Below are 12,431 nucleotides of genomic sequence, written 5' to 3'. Positions count from 1 at the left end.
AAAACTATATGTCTGAAGATCCAAGCATTTAATGCTAACACTGAATACTCAGACTGTGCATCTAAAATCTATGTAAAATCACTTCTGTAAAAAAAAAAATCCTTTAATCTGTAACAACAAACTAAAGAAATATTTTGAGCAAATTTTAAACATGTAAACATATTACAGTAATCCATAACTACTTTAGTCAGTAAACTCAAAACCTGACTGTATATTCCACCCCTCCCTTCCCCCCCACAACTCACATGCTGGCACATGCCTCTTAAATGGCCTGTTGAATAGCATGATGTGAATGGCCGTGTCTACACTAGCCCCAAACTTCGAAATGGCCATGCAAATGGCCATTTCGAAGCTTACTAATGAAGCGCTGATATACATATTCAGCACCTCATTAGCATGCACTTCGAAATTGACGCGGCTCGTTCAGATGGGGCTCCTTTTCTAAAGGACCCCGCCTACTTTGAAGTCCCCTTATTCCTATCTGCTCAAAGGAATAAGGGGACTTTGAAGTAGCCAGGATCCTTTCAAAAAGGAGCCCCATCTGAACAAGCCACGCGGCAGCGAGCTGTGTCAATTTCGAAGTGCCGCGGCCACCTGCATGCTAATGAGGCGCTGAATATGTATTTCAGTGCTTCATTAGTAAACTTCAAAATGGCCATTTGCATGGCCATTTCGAAGTTTGGGGCTAGTGTAGACATAGCCAATAGGTGTTCCGTGACAAAAAATGAATAGTGTTTAGATTGTAGTATATTAGTCTTTATAATACATTCATAACAGTATAATTTTATGTGACTCGTGCTGAAACAATCAGGCTATGTCTACACAGCATTCCCCATTCAGAGAAGGAAGGCAAATGAGGGAGATCGAAAATGAAAATGAAGCACTGATTTACAAATCTCATGCTTCATTTTCATAATCCCATGCAATCATGTTTCCGGAAGCGACTTTTCCGTAAACAAAAACAGGAGTGTAGACAGGGTTCCTTCAGGAGAAAAGAAACCCTGTTTTCAAAAGAATCCTTTGTTGGGAAACAAAATTAACTTTTGAGCTTTACATGCGGCAGTTTTGGGGTATGAGCCTCCCCTCCCCAACCCAACCAGCATTTAAGTGTTCTGTCAATATATTACATGCCAAAAGGTGTTCCATCACCAAATTAGTTTGGGAAACACTGTGCTAGGGGTCTGGCAAACTATCAGTTGGAATGTTTTTCACTTTTAGCTTTTTATGCTCTTCCTTGGCTGAGGGGAGGTGTGTGGTGGGGGAGAAGTATGACCCATGGAAAACATTGCCTCCCCTTCCCTATTATTCCTGCCACCCATGGGAATGATCCCTCCAGAGAGGCTGTGGAATCCTTTCATTTGAGACTTCCAATGCTAGACTGGACAAAGGTATTAGAAATTGTAGTACTGGCAGTAACCTTTCACTAGGAGAGACATGATGCAGAAGGCCTAGCAGGCCCTTTTCTATCTCTGACCTGAGAGTATATGTACCTCAGAAGAACCAATAACACAGAGCTAGCAAATGTTGCAGGGGAAAAGGAATTATTTATGTGCCTGGGGCAGTGCTCATAGATGCCTGAAAAGATGTGGATTTGCTTTTGTTACTGCTTGGCTGCTGTTTCCAGCCAATGTTTTTACAGCAATGTGTCATTCAAAATAGTAATAGAGAATTCTTCATTACTAAAGTGCTACTATGTCAAATACTGTTTGCTAGTGCTCCCTTTGCAAAATATCAGCTGTGTTTGTTATAGCAACACTGAAAGGTGCAGCGCATGACAAGGGCTTTTGTACAGATTTAGTTTCTGCGTAAAAGAGCCTCACGTTCTCTCCTGGAGTTTAAAAAAGCGTAAGAGGAGGTTTCGGATATATCTGCATTGAAGCCACATAATTCAAAAACAAACCAGCAAACACTAAAACAAGCTAATTCTTCTGAAAAGTAGAAGCAGTGGTAGTAGTAGTAGTAGTTATGTTTTCTATACTTACCAGACTGTCCACATCTATGCTTGAATTTACTGTCCAATGTAAGGTGCTCATGATATTCATGGCTAAAGTTAGAATAATGCCAACAGTGCCTTGCCCATCACCTGCAGGTGGGAGGAAAAGCAGTCTATGAATATGACTATATAGAAATAAAACACCAATAGGTATGAGATATAATAGGTATGTGTATGTGTATATATATATAATCTTAAAATGCAACTGTGTAGCAAAAAATGTTTGCTTTTTTATTGCCACCATTCAAAGAGGAAGTGTGTTTTTACCAATTATGTAAAGGATTGGGAGTTGGGATTCTGGGTTCCACCCCAAAATGAATACTAGACTTGCTGTGGATCTGCTCTCGTTTTGATGGACATTAATGGGGGGAATTTTAGCCCTGATTTATATTGGAACAAGTACAGACTTTATGTAACCTTAATTAAGTGCTCCCAAATTTCTCATTCTCGACTTAATGAAGTTGTCATGTCTCGAAGCCAAAAGAGTTAAGTATGGAGAGGTTTGTGACCAGAGTTCCATTTTAATACTTCTACTACCACCACCACCAGCAAGATCATTCAAGCTGTTTCATCCACAAACTGAAGATTGGGGTTTCATCTGTTGGCCAAATAGGGAACAATTTTTTCTTGCTATTTACTGAAAGTTGGTATTATGATTTTTTTGAGGGTTGGTTGTTTGATTGCCCATAATATAAACAGGATTTCGCTGTCTCACTGCAAATTCATCCAGACTGTCATGAGTACTATAATCAGGCCTGCCAACAGGGGGATAAAGGGGACACTTGCCCCCAGGCCCAGCATTTCAAACAGGCCCAGAGCTTCAGCTGCCACCACTGGCAAAATAGCAGCAGTGGCAGCTGGAGCTCCAGATCCCTTTGAACTGCCACTGCAATGATGCTCCAGCTGTGCATGGCTCTGATGGGTGTTGGGTGCAGCGATGCAGTCCACGCAGGACAAGGGCCAAACACCCTAGGTCCCTCCTCTTCTGCTCTTAGCTCCACTCCTTCTGAGGTGTGGACTTGGGGCCCCATCCCACCTTGCCCAGTCAAGCCCTTAGGAACAATCACATTTGCTCTGATCACACTGACAGAGACCAAAAACTACAAGATCTTTACCAAATATTCATAAACCTGAATTATCCACCAGGAGAAATAAAAAAAACAAATCAACAGGGCCAGCTGAATACCCAGAGACCAGCTACTCCAAGATAGGCCCAAAAAAGCCAAGAACAGAACACCACTGGTCATCACCTACAGCCCCAAACTCAAACCACTGCAACGCATTATTAAAGACCTACAACCTATCCTTAATCAGGATGCCACACTCCAGAAGGCCCTAGGTGACAGGCCTGTTCACTCCTACAGACAACCTCCCAACCTTATGAGGATTCTCACCCACAACCACAGTCCATACCACAGGAACACCAGTCCTGGAACTTTTCCTTGCAACAAAGCCCACTGCCAGCTTTGTCCACATATCTATTCTGGAGATACCATCACTGGACCTAACCAAGTTATTCACAGAATCACAGGCACATTCTCATGTTCCTCAACTAACATCATATATACTATCATGTGCCAACAATGCCCAGATATTTTGTATATTGGACAGACTTCAAACTCTCTTAAACAAAGAATTAATGGGCACAAAACAAACATAAAAACACTTCTAATCCACAAACCGGTGAGCCAGCATTTTAATGGAGTGGGCCATTCTGTTAATGACCTGAAGGTGTGTGTCTTACTGAAGAGGAATTTTCACACTACTTTGGAAAGAGAGGCTGCTGAACTCTCTTTTATATTCAAATTCAACACATTAACACATGGTTTGAACAGGGATGGGAATTTTTAGGTCATTATAGGGGCTCTTTTACACACTTGGCTTTATCTAATTCTTGACACATTGCCCCTTCTGCCCCTCTACTCTCTGATTTGCTCACCTTGGTAATTTTTTTTCTGATTTGTCAACCTTTATTACTGTTTTTGGTTCTCTGTACCTTAAATATTGAGTCTGCTCTGGTATGGCTATGGTCTGAAGAAGTGGGTCTGTCTCATGAAAGCTCACGTAATAAATTATTTGGTTAAAGTGCTACTTGACTGCTTTTTTGTTTTGTTTCAAGCTGGAGGAGGATATCCTCTCTCTTCAGTCTAAGGACATGTTTGGCTTGCTAAAGCCCTGAAATCTGCTGTGCAAAATATGCACATCTTTTGTCTGAAAACACTGTTGCTGTTTCAACAGAATTTGGGCAGTGCAATGCAAAAGTTAGGGTTTTTTATGGTTTTTTCCCTAAAATCAGGTAAAACTAACATTCTGTGTACAATTTGCTTTGATTTTTTTCTGGCTTGAGTATCAAATTAAAATTAAAACTAAAATTTGGGGCAGCAGGACAAATGCATGAATGAGAACTAAAATATAACAATAATATGTTACATATTAAAAACTCATTAAAACTGTTGTGTTTTGCACAGGGTGCAGTAATTTTAATATGCGAAGAGGAACCAGAGGAGACAGGCTTTGGGACATGGTTAGTGAAGAAATACTTCATATGTAACACTTTCTCTGTGGCTTCATTTAGGTGTCCACTTTCCATCTTGAACTCTTGATATGCTGTGCTGGTCAAAGGATACCAACTTCGATCTAACAGTGGCAGTAGGAAGTGGGAAGGTAAAAGCATGTAACAGGATTGTTTTGGAATTAGTTTTAAGTTCTGAGCAATTCAAATTCATTCTGAATTGGACATGCTAAACTGTACTGTAGGTAGATAGAGCAATAAGCAGGGTTTCAGAAAAGCTGGATTCTATTTCTGACTTGCTGCATGCCTGGTGCTGTTCATTGAATCTTTCTGCTTCTCGCATGGGTATAGTAACATTAACTTAGCTACGCTAGGAGCTATGAGCTCTACAGATGAAAAACACCATGTAAGCACACATGTATTGCTTTAATGTACTGCACCCCTGTATGAAGGTACACAGTTGTATTAACTGGTGATGTTTTTAAATAGTCACAGTACAGAGTTAGGAATTAGTGGTTCCCTTTGACACATTTTTTCTTGACTGGATATTAATTTCAAATTAACCTATTTTTCCAGTTCCATAGACCATTACATTTCAGGTAACATTAAATATCTCATTTCTATTTTTAGCTGATAATTTACCATATTTTGATGGGATCACTACAAAATTTACCATTTTATTGCTTTGGCTTGAACCTCTGCTACAATCCTATAAAGGTTTCTGACTCTGTTTCCCTAAGTGGAAACAATGTTTTGCTTTTAATCTCTCAACTGAGTTACTGTACCTGTAGTCACAATAGAGATGAAGGTCACAGCAATGAAGAAGATGACAAAAATAATTTCTATTCTCATCTGGAACCAGCGCAGTGTGGACAGGTAGAGGAACCAGTTCGCTGTGTGTATGTTCAGTGCTTTGTGAAATAAAGTTTCAAAATATGGCTGTCGCCCAAAAGCTCTTAGTGTCCACAGCCCCTTTAAGCTTGTAACAAGATGTGTGAAAATTGGACTCCGGGCTGTAAAGTATTTAAAACACTGTAAACACTCATCCTTCAGTACTTTTCAGAACAGAAATGAACAAAGCCCAACACTACTCAGCAATCTAATTATCTTCATTTGTTTAAATTATATAGGCGTTTTAATTTTGCCTTCACAAATACCATCAAGATACTCATAGGACAGGATTTATGGTAGTAGTGCTCTTACAAATATGATGAAATTCAACTCAATGTATAATCCATACACAAACACTTTTTTCCAAAATTGGTATAATTACATATAGAGACCCTTGCTTTAGTGGGACATCACATGGAGGAAAACCAACAAAAAAGAGTCCCTTCATGTCTTGAGAGCTAAGACAGGGGAGGTTTTAACAGATAGAGAATGCCTCATCACTCTGAATTGCAGAGTTTTGACACTATATTTTAATAGCAGTTTTGCAATAGGAAAAAAAGGATTAACAATACTACTGAATTTCTCAATTCAGGCCTGTGACCAAAAGAAAAGGAAAGCAACAATCTATGGGAAAATCATGGAGCAGATCCTTAAGGAATCCATTTGGAAACACTTGGAGGAGAGAGGTGATCAGGAACAGTCAGCATGAATTCATCAAGTGTAAGTCATGCCTCAGCCAACTAATTGCCTTTTATGATGAGATAACTTACTCTGTAGTTATGGGGGAAATGGTGAATGTGATGTACCTTGGATTTAGCAAAGCTTTGATATGGTCTCCCACAGTATTGTTGCCAGCATGCTAAAGAAGTATGGCTCAGATGAATGGACGATACAGTGAATGGCTCAATGTCTAGCTATCAGCTGCTCTCGAGCAAAGTACCCAAGAGTTCAGTCCTGGAGCCAATTTTATTCAGCCTCTTCATTAATGATCTGAATGAGGAGATGCATTGCACCCTGCAGACAATGGAATCTTGCCTCAGAGGAGGCAGAGAAAAAGCAAAAGGTTAAATTGCTTCTCCATTTATTTGTTGTGGGTATAGATGTTTACAAATTTGGCTGCTTGTATTGTGACCAAAGAACCTCTTACTACAAGCTGGCAAAGGAAAACAAAGCTGGTGCAAAGAGTTGCAGGTAACTCCTGAGTCTGGTGTGAACATTATAGTTCACGGAAGAGTATCTATCATGTAAGGTCTCTAATAAAAGTCTATGTCATACTGATCCTTACAACCTATATGAGATGTATGTGCGGGTGATATTTCAGGAGTTATGTGTATGTACCAAAAACACGTTAAAGTCTGTGTCACAAAGAGAGACCAAGAAAGACTTTCTCTTAGACAAGAAATGTGCTTTCTCTTTGTCTCTGATGTAAGCTAATGTAATAGATGCTCCATTTACACATACAGTCAAATATTAATGAAGAAATGTGAAATTAATAGGGGCAGCACACAGGAGGATAAAAACAAGCCACAGGGTTTTCTTGAAAAGGACAACAAATGTGAGCGTTTCTAGTAGGCAAGAAAGATGCTCCTGTACTGTTCTATTGAGGGGACACACTTGAGAATGGCTTGTATCTTGGGGGAAAAGGAGAGCTCAACAATCATTGCTGAAAACTGTTGACTTTGTAAACTAGAATTCTCAAGACAAGGGTGGTTTTAGATTGTGTGTTATGGTTCTATTTGCTCTGTAACCACTTGTTTCCAATACCTTCTCTTGCTAATGCTTTGAATCTCTGTTACTTAATAATAAACTTACTCTTGTTTTCATTATAAATATATTGAAATGTTTGGCGAAAATCAAGGTGTTGGCCTGAATTGAGTCTAACAAGCTGGCATGTTCTGTTCCTTTGGGGAATAACAAGCTTGGTATTTCTGTGAGTACTTAGGGACTGGTTTCAGAAGCTATATTAGTAAGGATGTCAGGGACTGAGGTGCATCTGTTATCTACCAACAGAACAAAGGCAGGGCTGGTGTAACCCAGATATGAATGCTTGAGGAGATGATATCTTCCCATCACAACAAGCCTATCTGTTGCAGCCAAGTATCTTTCACTCTGAAGGCAACAAGGCAACTCACAATTCAGGGTAAACCAAGAAACATCACACATACCTTCAGATTCCAGTTGTTTCAGCTGTTGAGAAGTGTGGAGAAAGTAAGCCCTCAACATAATGAAGGCTCCTATGACAGGCACTGATGCCAGGAAGATGTAGGGCATTAAAATTGAGACGACTATTATGGCGCCAGTCACAATCATTGCTAACTGCATGATTAAAGAAATAATAGTATTGATATAGTAAATTTTTGTTTTACAGATTAGAGATTGGTGATTAATCATTCATTGAGTACTATGTAACTTTCAACTTCAACTTCATTACTGCAATCAAGTAAATCATTGTCCTCTTGATACAGCAAGAGCTGTTTTGTAAAAACAGTTAATAACTTTCACCTCTAAATCACTGGCTGAATCAAAGCCCAGTCAGTCAGTGACTGAAAGCTGTTCAGTTTTGTAATATTAGTCTCAGATAATTATCTAGCAGACAAATGTCCATAAAATAAAACCACCTGACAACGGGCAATCCCAGCAGAAAATGAAGGTTGAATGGTCGTGAACAGTGAATTAACTTTCATGCTAGAAATCAACTTGCACATTAGCTGCTCTTCTATCTGTGACTCTGGCTGTGGCCACACTAGGATCTAATTTTTAAATTAATTTCAAAAGGAAGAGACATTTCGACATTTGCAGCAGAGTGACTACACACAAATTGCTCCTTTCAAAATTAATTTTGAAATAACGAGGCAGACATTTCGAAAGTGTGGTTCCATTCCTCTATTGGGAGCAAAGCCTCGTTTCTAAATTCATTTTGAAAGGAAATGTGTAGTCACTCTGCTGGCAGCTATTTCAAAATAACAAGTCCTTCATGGTGCCGGCCACCTGCAGCAGAGACGCCCTGGTCAGCACAAGCAGGGCTCTATGGTTGCCAGCTCTGGCCGCTTTTAAAGCTGCAGGGACCCAGAATCCTTGTGAAGGAAGCTGAGTGTGTTCTGGCAGCCGCAAGAACACATGCCTGCAGCAGCACACCCTCCAGCACCCCTCAGAATACCAGAATGCCAGATCTCTGTAACTCTCAGAGATCCCAGCGCACCTGGTGACAGGGCCCCCAAGACTCCAGCCAGCCAGCAACGAAAAGGGGTCTGATCTGGATGGAGCCTGAGGTCTGTGAACTCCCGGCCATGTGGGGGGAACCCTCTGCACCTGGGACATCCCAGGGCCTCCACTCCCACGGGCAGGGAGGGATGGTTGACAGGAGGGGGTCACTGCCCCACATGGCCGGGTCACTCAGCTGATGGGGTGCCCCCCTCTTCCCTTATGTCTTTACTGCCTCGACATCCTTGAGCCAGCCCAGTCCCCTCAATGTCCTGGGAAGCCCTGCTGCAGCTGGCAAGGGGGCCCGGGTGGCATCCCCAAGGACTGTGTGCCGCGCTGGGCGGGCATGCCGTAGCACCTGCCTGAAGGACCTTGTGGCGGCACACACAGCTGCTTGGTGGGAGCAGAATGATCTCCTGAGGGAGGGGTTCTCGATGGAGCAGGTGGCCTGGGACTGGGTGGCCAGCTTCCTTGATGCCCTCACCTGTGCTGTCACCACCTGGCTGGCCCAGCCACCTGCTCCACTGGCAGCCCCTCCCACAGTCCCTGCAGCCACCCCCCTCTCAGGACCCATGCAGCCACCACTGCCCTTGCTGCCCTGTTCCCACCCCGCCTATCCCTAGCTGAATGGGAGGAACTGGTGAGGTGGCTGCAGGTGGACGTGCCCACCCTGAGTACAGCTTCTCCCGGTGGGCCCCCCTCCACCGAGGCTGAGGTCACCACACTCTCACCATGCTCCTACCTCCCTGGGGTCCTGGCCCCATCCCAGCCCCAAAGGGGGCTCCAGACCCATGCTGGTCATGGATATCGTGGGCACCACTGGTCTCAACCCTCCATCCCTGGAGATGAGTAAGGCTCCCCCACCCAACTTTGTACGTAGTTCTCCCATCACCCCACCTTGTACATAGATGGTGAAAGAATTCAATTAAAGTCAGTTACATTTAAGTAAACAGTTATTTTATTTCTACAGGTAAACTATGTGGTGTCTGTCATGCATTGGGTGGTAGCAGTGAGGTATATGTGTGCAGGTGGGGGTGATGGTGGGGCAGTGGTGATGGGCGGGTGTGCAGGAGCGGGGTTGGAGTGTGCAGGCTGGTGGCAGGTCACAGGGGGCTCTGGGCTAAGGCCTCCCAGAGGGTCTCCCTCATGCACACCCCATCCAGGTGTGCCTGGTGGTACCAGGGTCACACCCAGCTGCTCATAGTGCGTTATGGCCTCGGCTGTGCACCGCGCCACAAACAGCTCATGCTTGCTCTCCACTAGATTGTGGGGAGCACAACACCCACCCACAACAGTGGGTATGCTGGGGAGGCCAACCTCCACGCGTGCCAATAAACACCTGAAGCATGTCTTCAGGCACCCAAGTGCCCACTCAGTGGCGTTGCAGGCCTGGGTGAACCGGGCATTGAAGCAGTCCTAGCTCACGTTTGCGTTGCCCATGTAGGGCCACATAAGCCAGGCCTGAAGTGAGTAGGCAGCATCAGCAACTATGCAGGAGGCATAGTTTTGTCTCCCACTGGGAGCTCCCGTGGCAGGAGGGAGGTCCCATCCTCCATCCTGCGCCCGAGCCAGGGGTTGCTGAAGATGTGGGCATTGTGGATGCTGCACAACCAGACAATACAAATATCCATAAATTGTCCACTGGCATTCACACTGGCTTGGAGCATAACAGAATAGTACCCTTTCCGGTTGATGTACCTTCCGCCACTGTGTGGTGGGGCCTGGATAGCGATATGGGTGTCATCTAAGGCACCAAAACATTAGGGGAACCCCAGTTCTGCAAAGCCAGCCATGGCAGAATCCAGATCCCCCGTGCAGATGAGCCAGCGCAGGAGAATGCTGTTGATGGCAGCAACAACCTGATAGGATGGAGGGCAAAAGTGCCCATGAGAAAGCGGCAGGGTGCATGGAGACACCGGGGACCTCTCCCCCACCATCTCCCCCGTTCCCAGGTCCCCTTCACCAGAATCCATAGTGGGTGGGTGACCCAGGCTGACTTACTTCAAGGAGGATGACCCCAACGGTGGCCTCCAACTGGTGGCCAATAGAGTGGTTGCTGTCTGGAGTGTCCACCTTCCACAAGGCAATGGCCACCCTTTTCTTGTGGGGAAATGCAGGCCGCATCCATGTGTCCTGGTGCTGGATGCTGGTGTGAGCCACTGGCACAGCTCCAGGAAGGTGGCCTTGGTCATGCGAAAATTGCGCAGCCACCTATCATCATCCCACTCTTGCATGACAAGGCAGTCCCACTGTTCCCCACCGTGGGGCACCACCACAGGCAACGGTGGACCTGGGGAAGGAGGTGTTTAGCTTGCACTTTGGGGAGCCCCTTAGGAAGCTGGACATGTGGCTGGCTGTCCATAGCCACAGCTGGACAGCCGCAAGTACAGCCATCAGGCTGTCCACAAGCCGCAGGACATCCTTGTCCGGGAGCTACTGTGGACCCATAGTGAGGAGTAGTATCAGGGCTGAGCAGGGCTCTGCCAGTGCTTGGCTGGAGGATGCGTGCTGAACACAGCCTGAGCCCTCAGCATGTGCACAGGGAGGGTGTTTGGGAGGAGCCCCTTAGGTGAGTGGCTGGCCTCTGCTCCCAGAAGGGCTTGTCAGCCATTCGACCCTTCCTGTGCAATTTCCTGCCCCTTTATGACAAAAGGAAGCTCTGTGCTGTGTAGTCACTCCCTTTCGAAAGGAGGGGCATATCTTTCAAAGAGCGGATTGCAATATTGATCCGCTTTTGTGTGTAGTCGCTCCATTCCAAAAGGTGAAATTTCAAAATGGTTATTCAGAATTTCCCCTTTTGAAATTCAGCGCTAGTGTGGCCACAGCCTGTAAGTGAGGAATTCAGTTTCCAATTATCTCAGTCTCATGTCTTTCACAAACATTATGCTAAATCCTAATCCCAACTATGTTATACACACGTAAAGATGTTGGTTGTTAGAAATCCTAAGCACTATTGATTTAATTTGAAATTGGATCTTGGACTGTCTGCTTCAGCAGGAGATATGTTACATTTCATAACTGACTCTTTAATTACGAGAACCTCCTTTGTGTGCTCTGTGTGGGTGCTTCTTTTCTCTTCTAAATAGGTACTAGAATATAAGCAGGGTTTCATTTGCAGATACTGTAATTTAACCTTTTTTTAACCTATAATTTAAACTCAGAAAACAGAATTTCTGTCCCATGAAAAATGTCAAGCTTTCAAAAAAGTTTGCCTCTGAATATGAGATGAAAAGTAAAAAGCACAACATGTTTATGGGACAGAAATTCCAAAAAATATCAATTTCAGGAGTAATGGAATTTTTCTGCTTGTTGGTTCCCTGCCAGGAAAGCTCTTGTCAATTTCACTTTTTTTTTTTTATAGAATATTGACCTTTTTTTTTTTTTTTCCAAAACTGAAATTTTTCCATGGAAAACTGTTGTTTTTTGTAAAAAGGGTATTTTCCACTGGAAAATGATTCCAATGGAAAAATGCCTACCAGTTCTACCAGACACATGAATTAAATTAACCAGACTCTTTAAGGCAGTAAAAAGGTCTCCGTACCAAAACTAAGCCTTGCCATTATACATAAGAACTTCAATGACGTGTGTGTGTGGAAACCGAGATGGCTTCCAAAGTCAAATCTCCTACTTCTAATGCACAACTCCTGGACTATATCAAAATCTACATGACATTTCTCACATTTCAATATAATTTTTAATATAGTGCTGTCCCTTGACTTGCCCGAATACTATAACTCAAGGAGTTCCATTTATTCTTACTGATCATAAGACTTGCTGTGCTGGATCTGCCTAATGATCTATCCATTTCAGTATCCTGTCTCTGCCCATGGCTTT

General features: G+C 43.7%; 1 protein-coding gene across 1 annotated transcript in view; it reads right to left on the bottom strand.

Moving 5' to 3' along the window:
• The window catches only part of CFTR (CF transmembrane conductance regulator), a 164,300-nt gene that overhangs the window by 51,161 nt on the left and 100,708 nt on the right, over nucleotides 1-12,431 (bottom strand). Inside the window, exons 19-21 of the mRNA XM_075005183.1 lie at nucleotides 7,562-7,712; nucleotides 5,291-5,518; nucleotides 1,983-2,083 (exon numbers count right to left, since the gene is read on the bottom strand). Coding sequence (XP_074861284.1) covers nucleotides 1,983-2,083; nucleotides 5,291-5,518; nucleotides 7,562-7,712 — 480 coding nt within the window. The remainder of the gene's footprint in view (nucleotides 1-1,982; nucleotides 2,084-5,290; nucleotides 5,519-7,561; nucleotides 7,713-12,431) is intronic.

Source organism: Carettochelys insculpta, chromosome 1 (assembly GCF_033958435.1).
Source record: "Carettochelys insculpta isolate YL-2023 chromosome 1, ASM3395843v1, whole genome shotgun sequence".
Taxonomy (NCBI): domain Eukaryota; kingdom Metazoa; phylum Chordata; order Testudines; family Carettochelyidae; genus Carettochelys; species Carettochelys insculpta.
The sequence above is the reverse complement of the archived record's forward strand: the minus strand, read 5'-3'. Positions and strand labels throughout refer to the sequence as shown.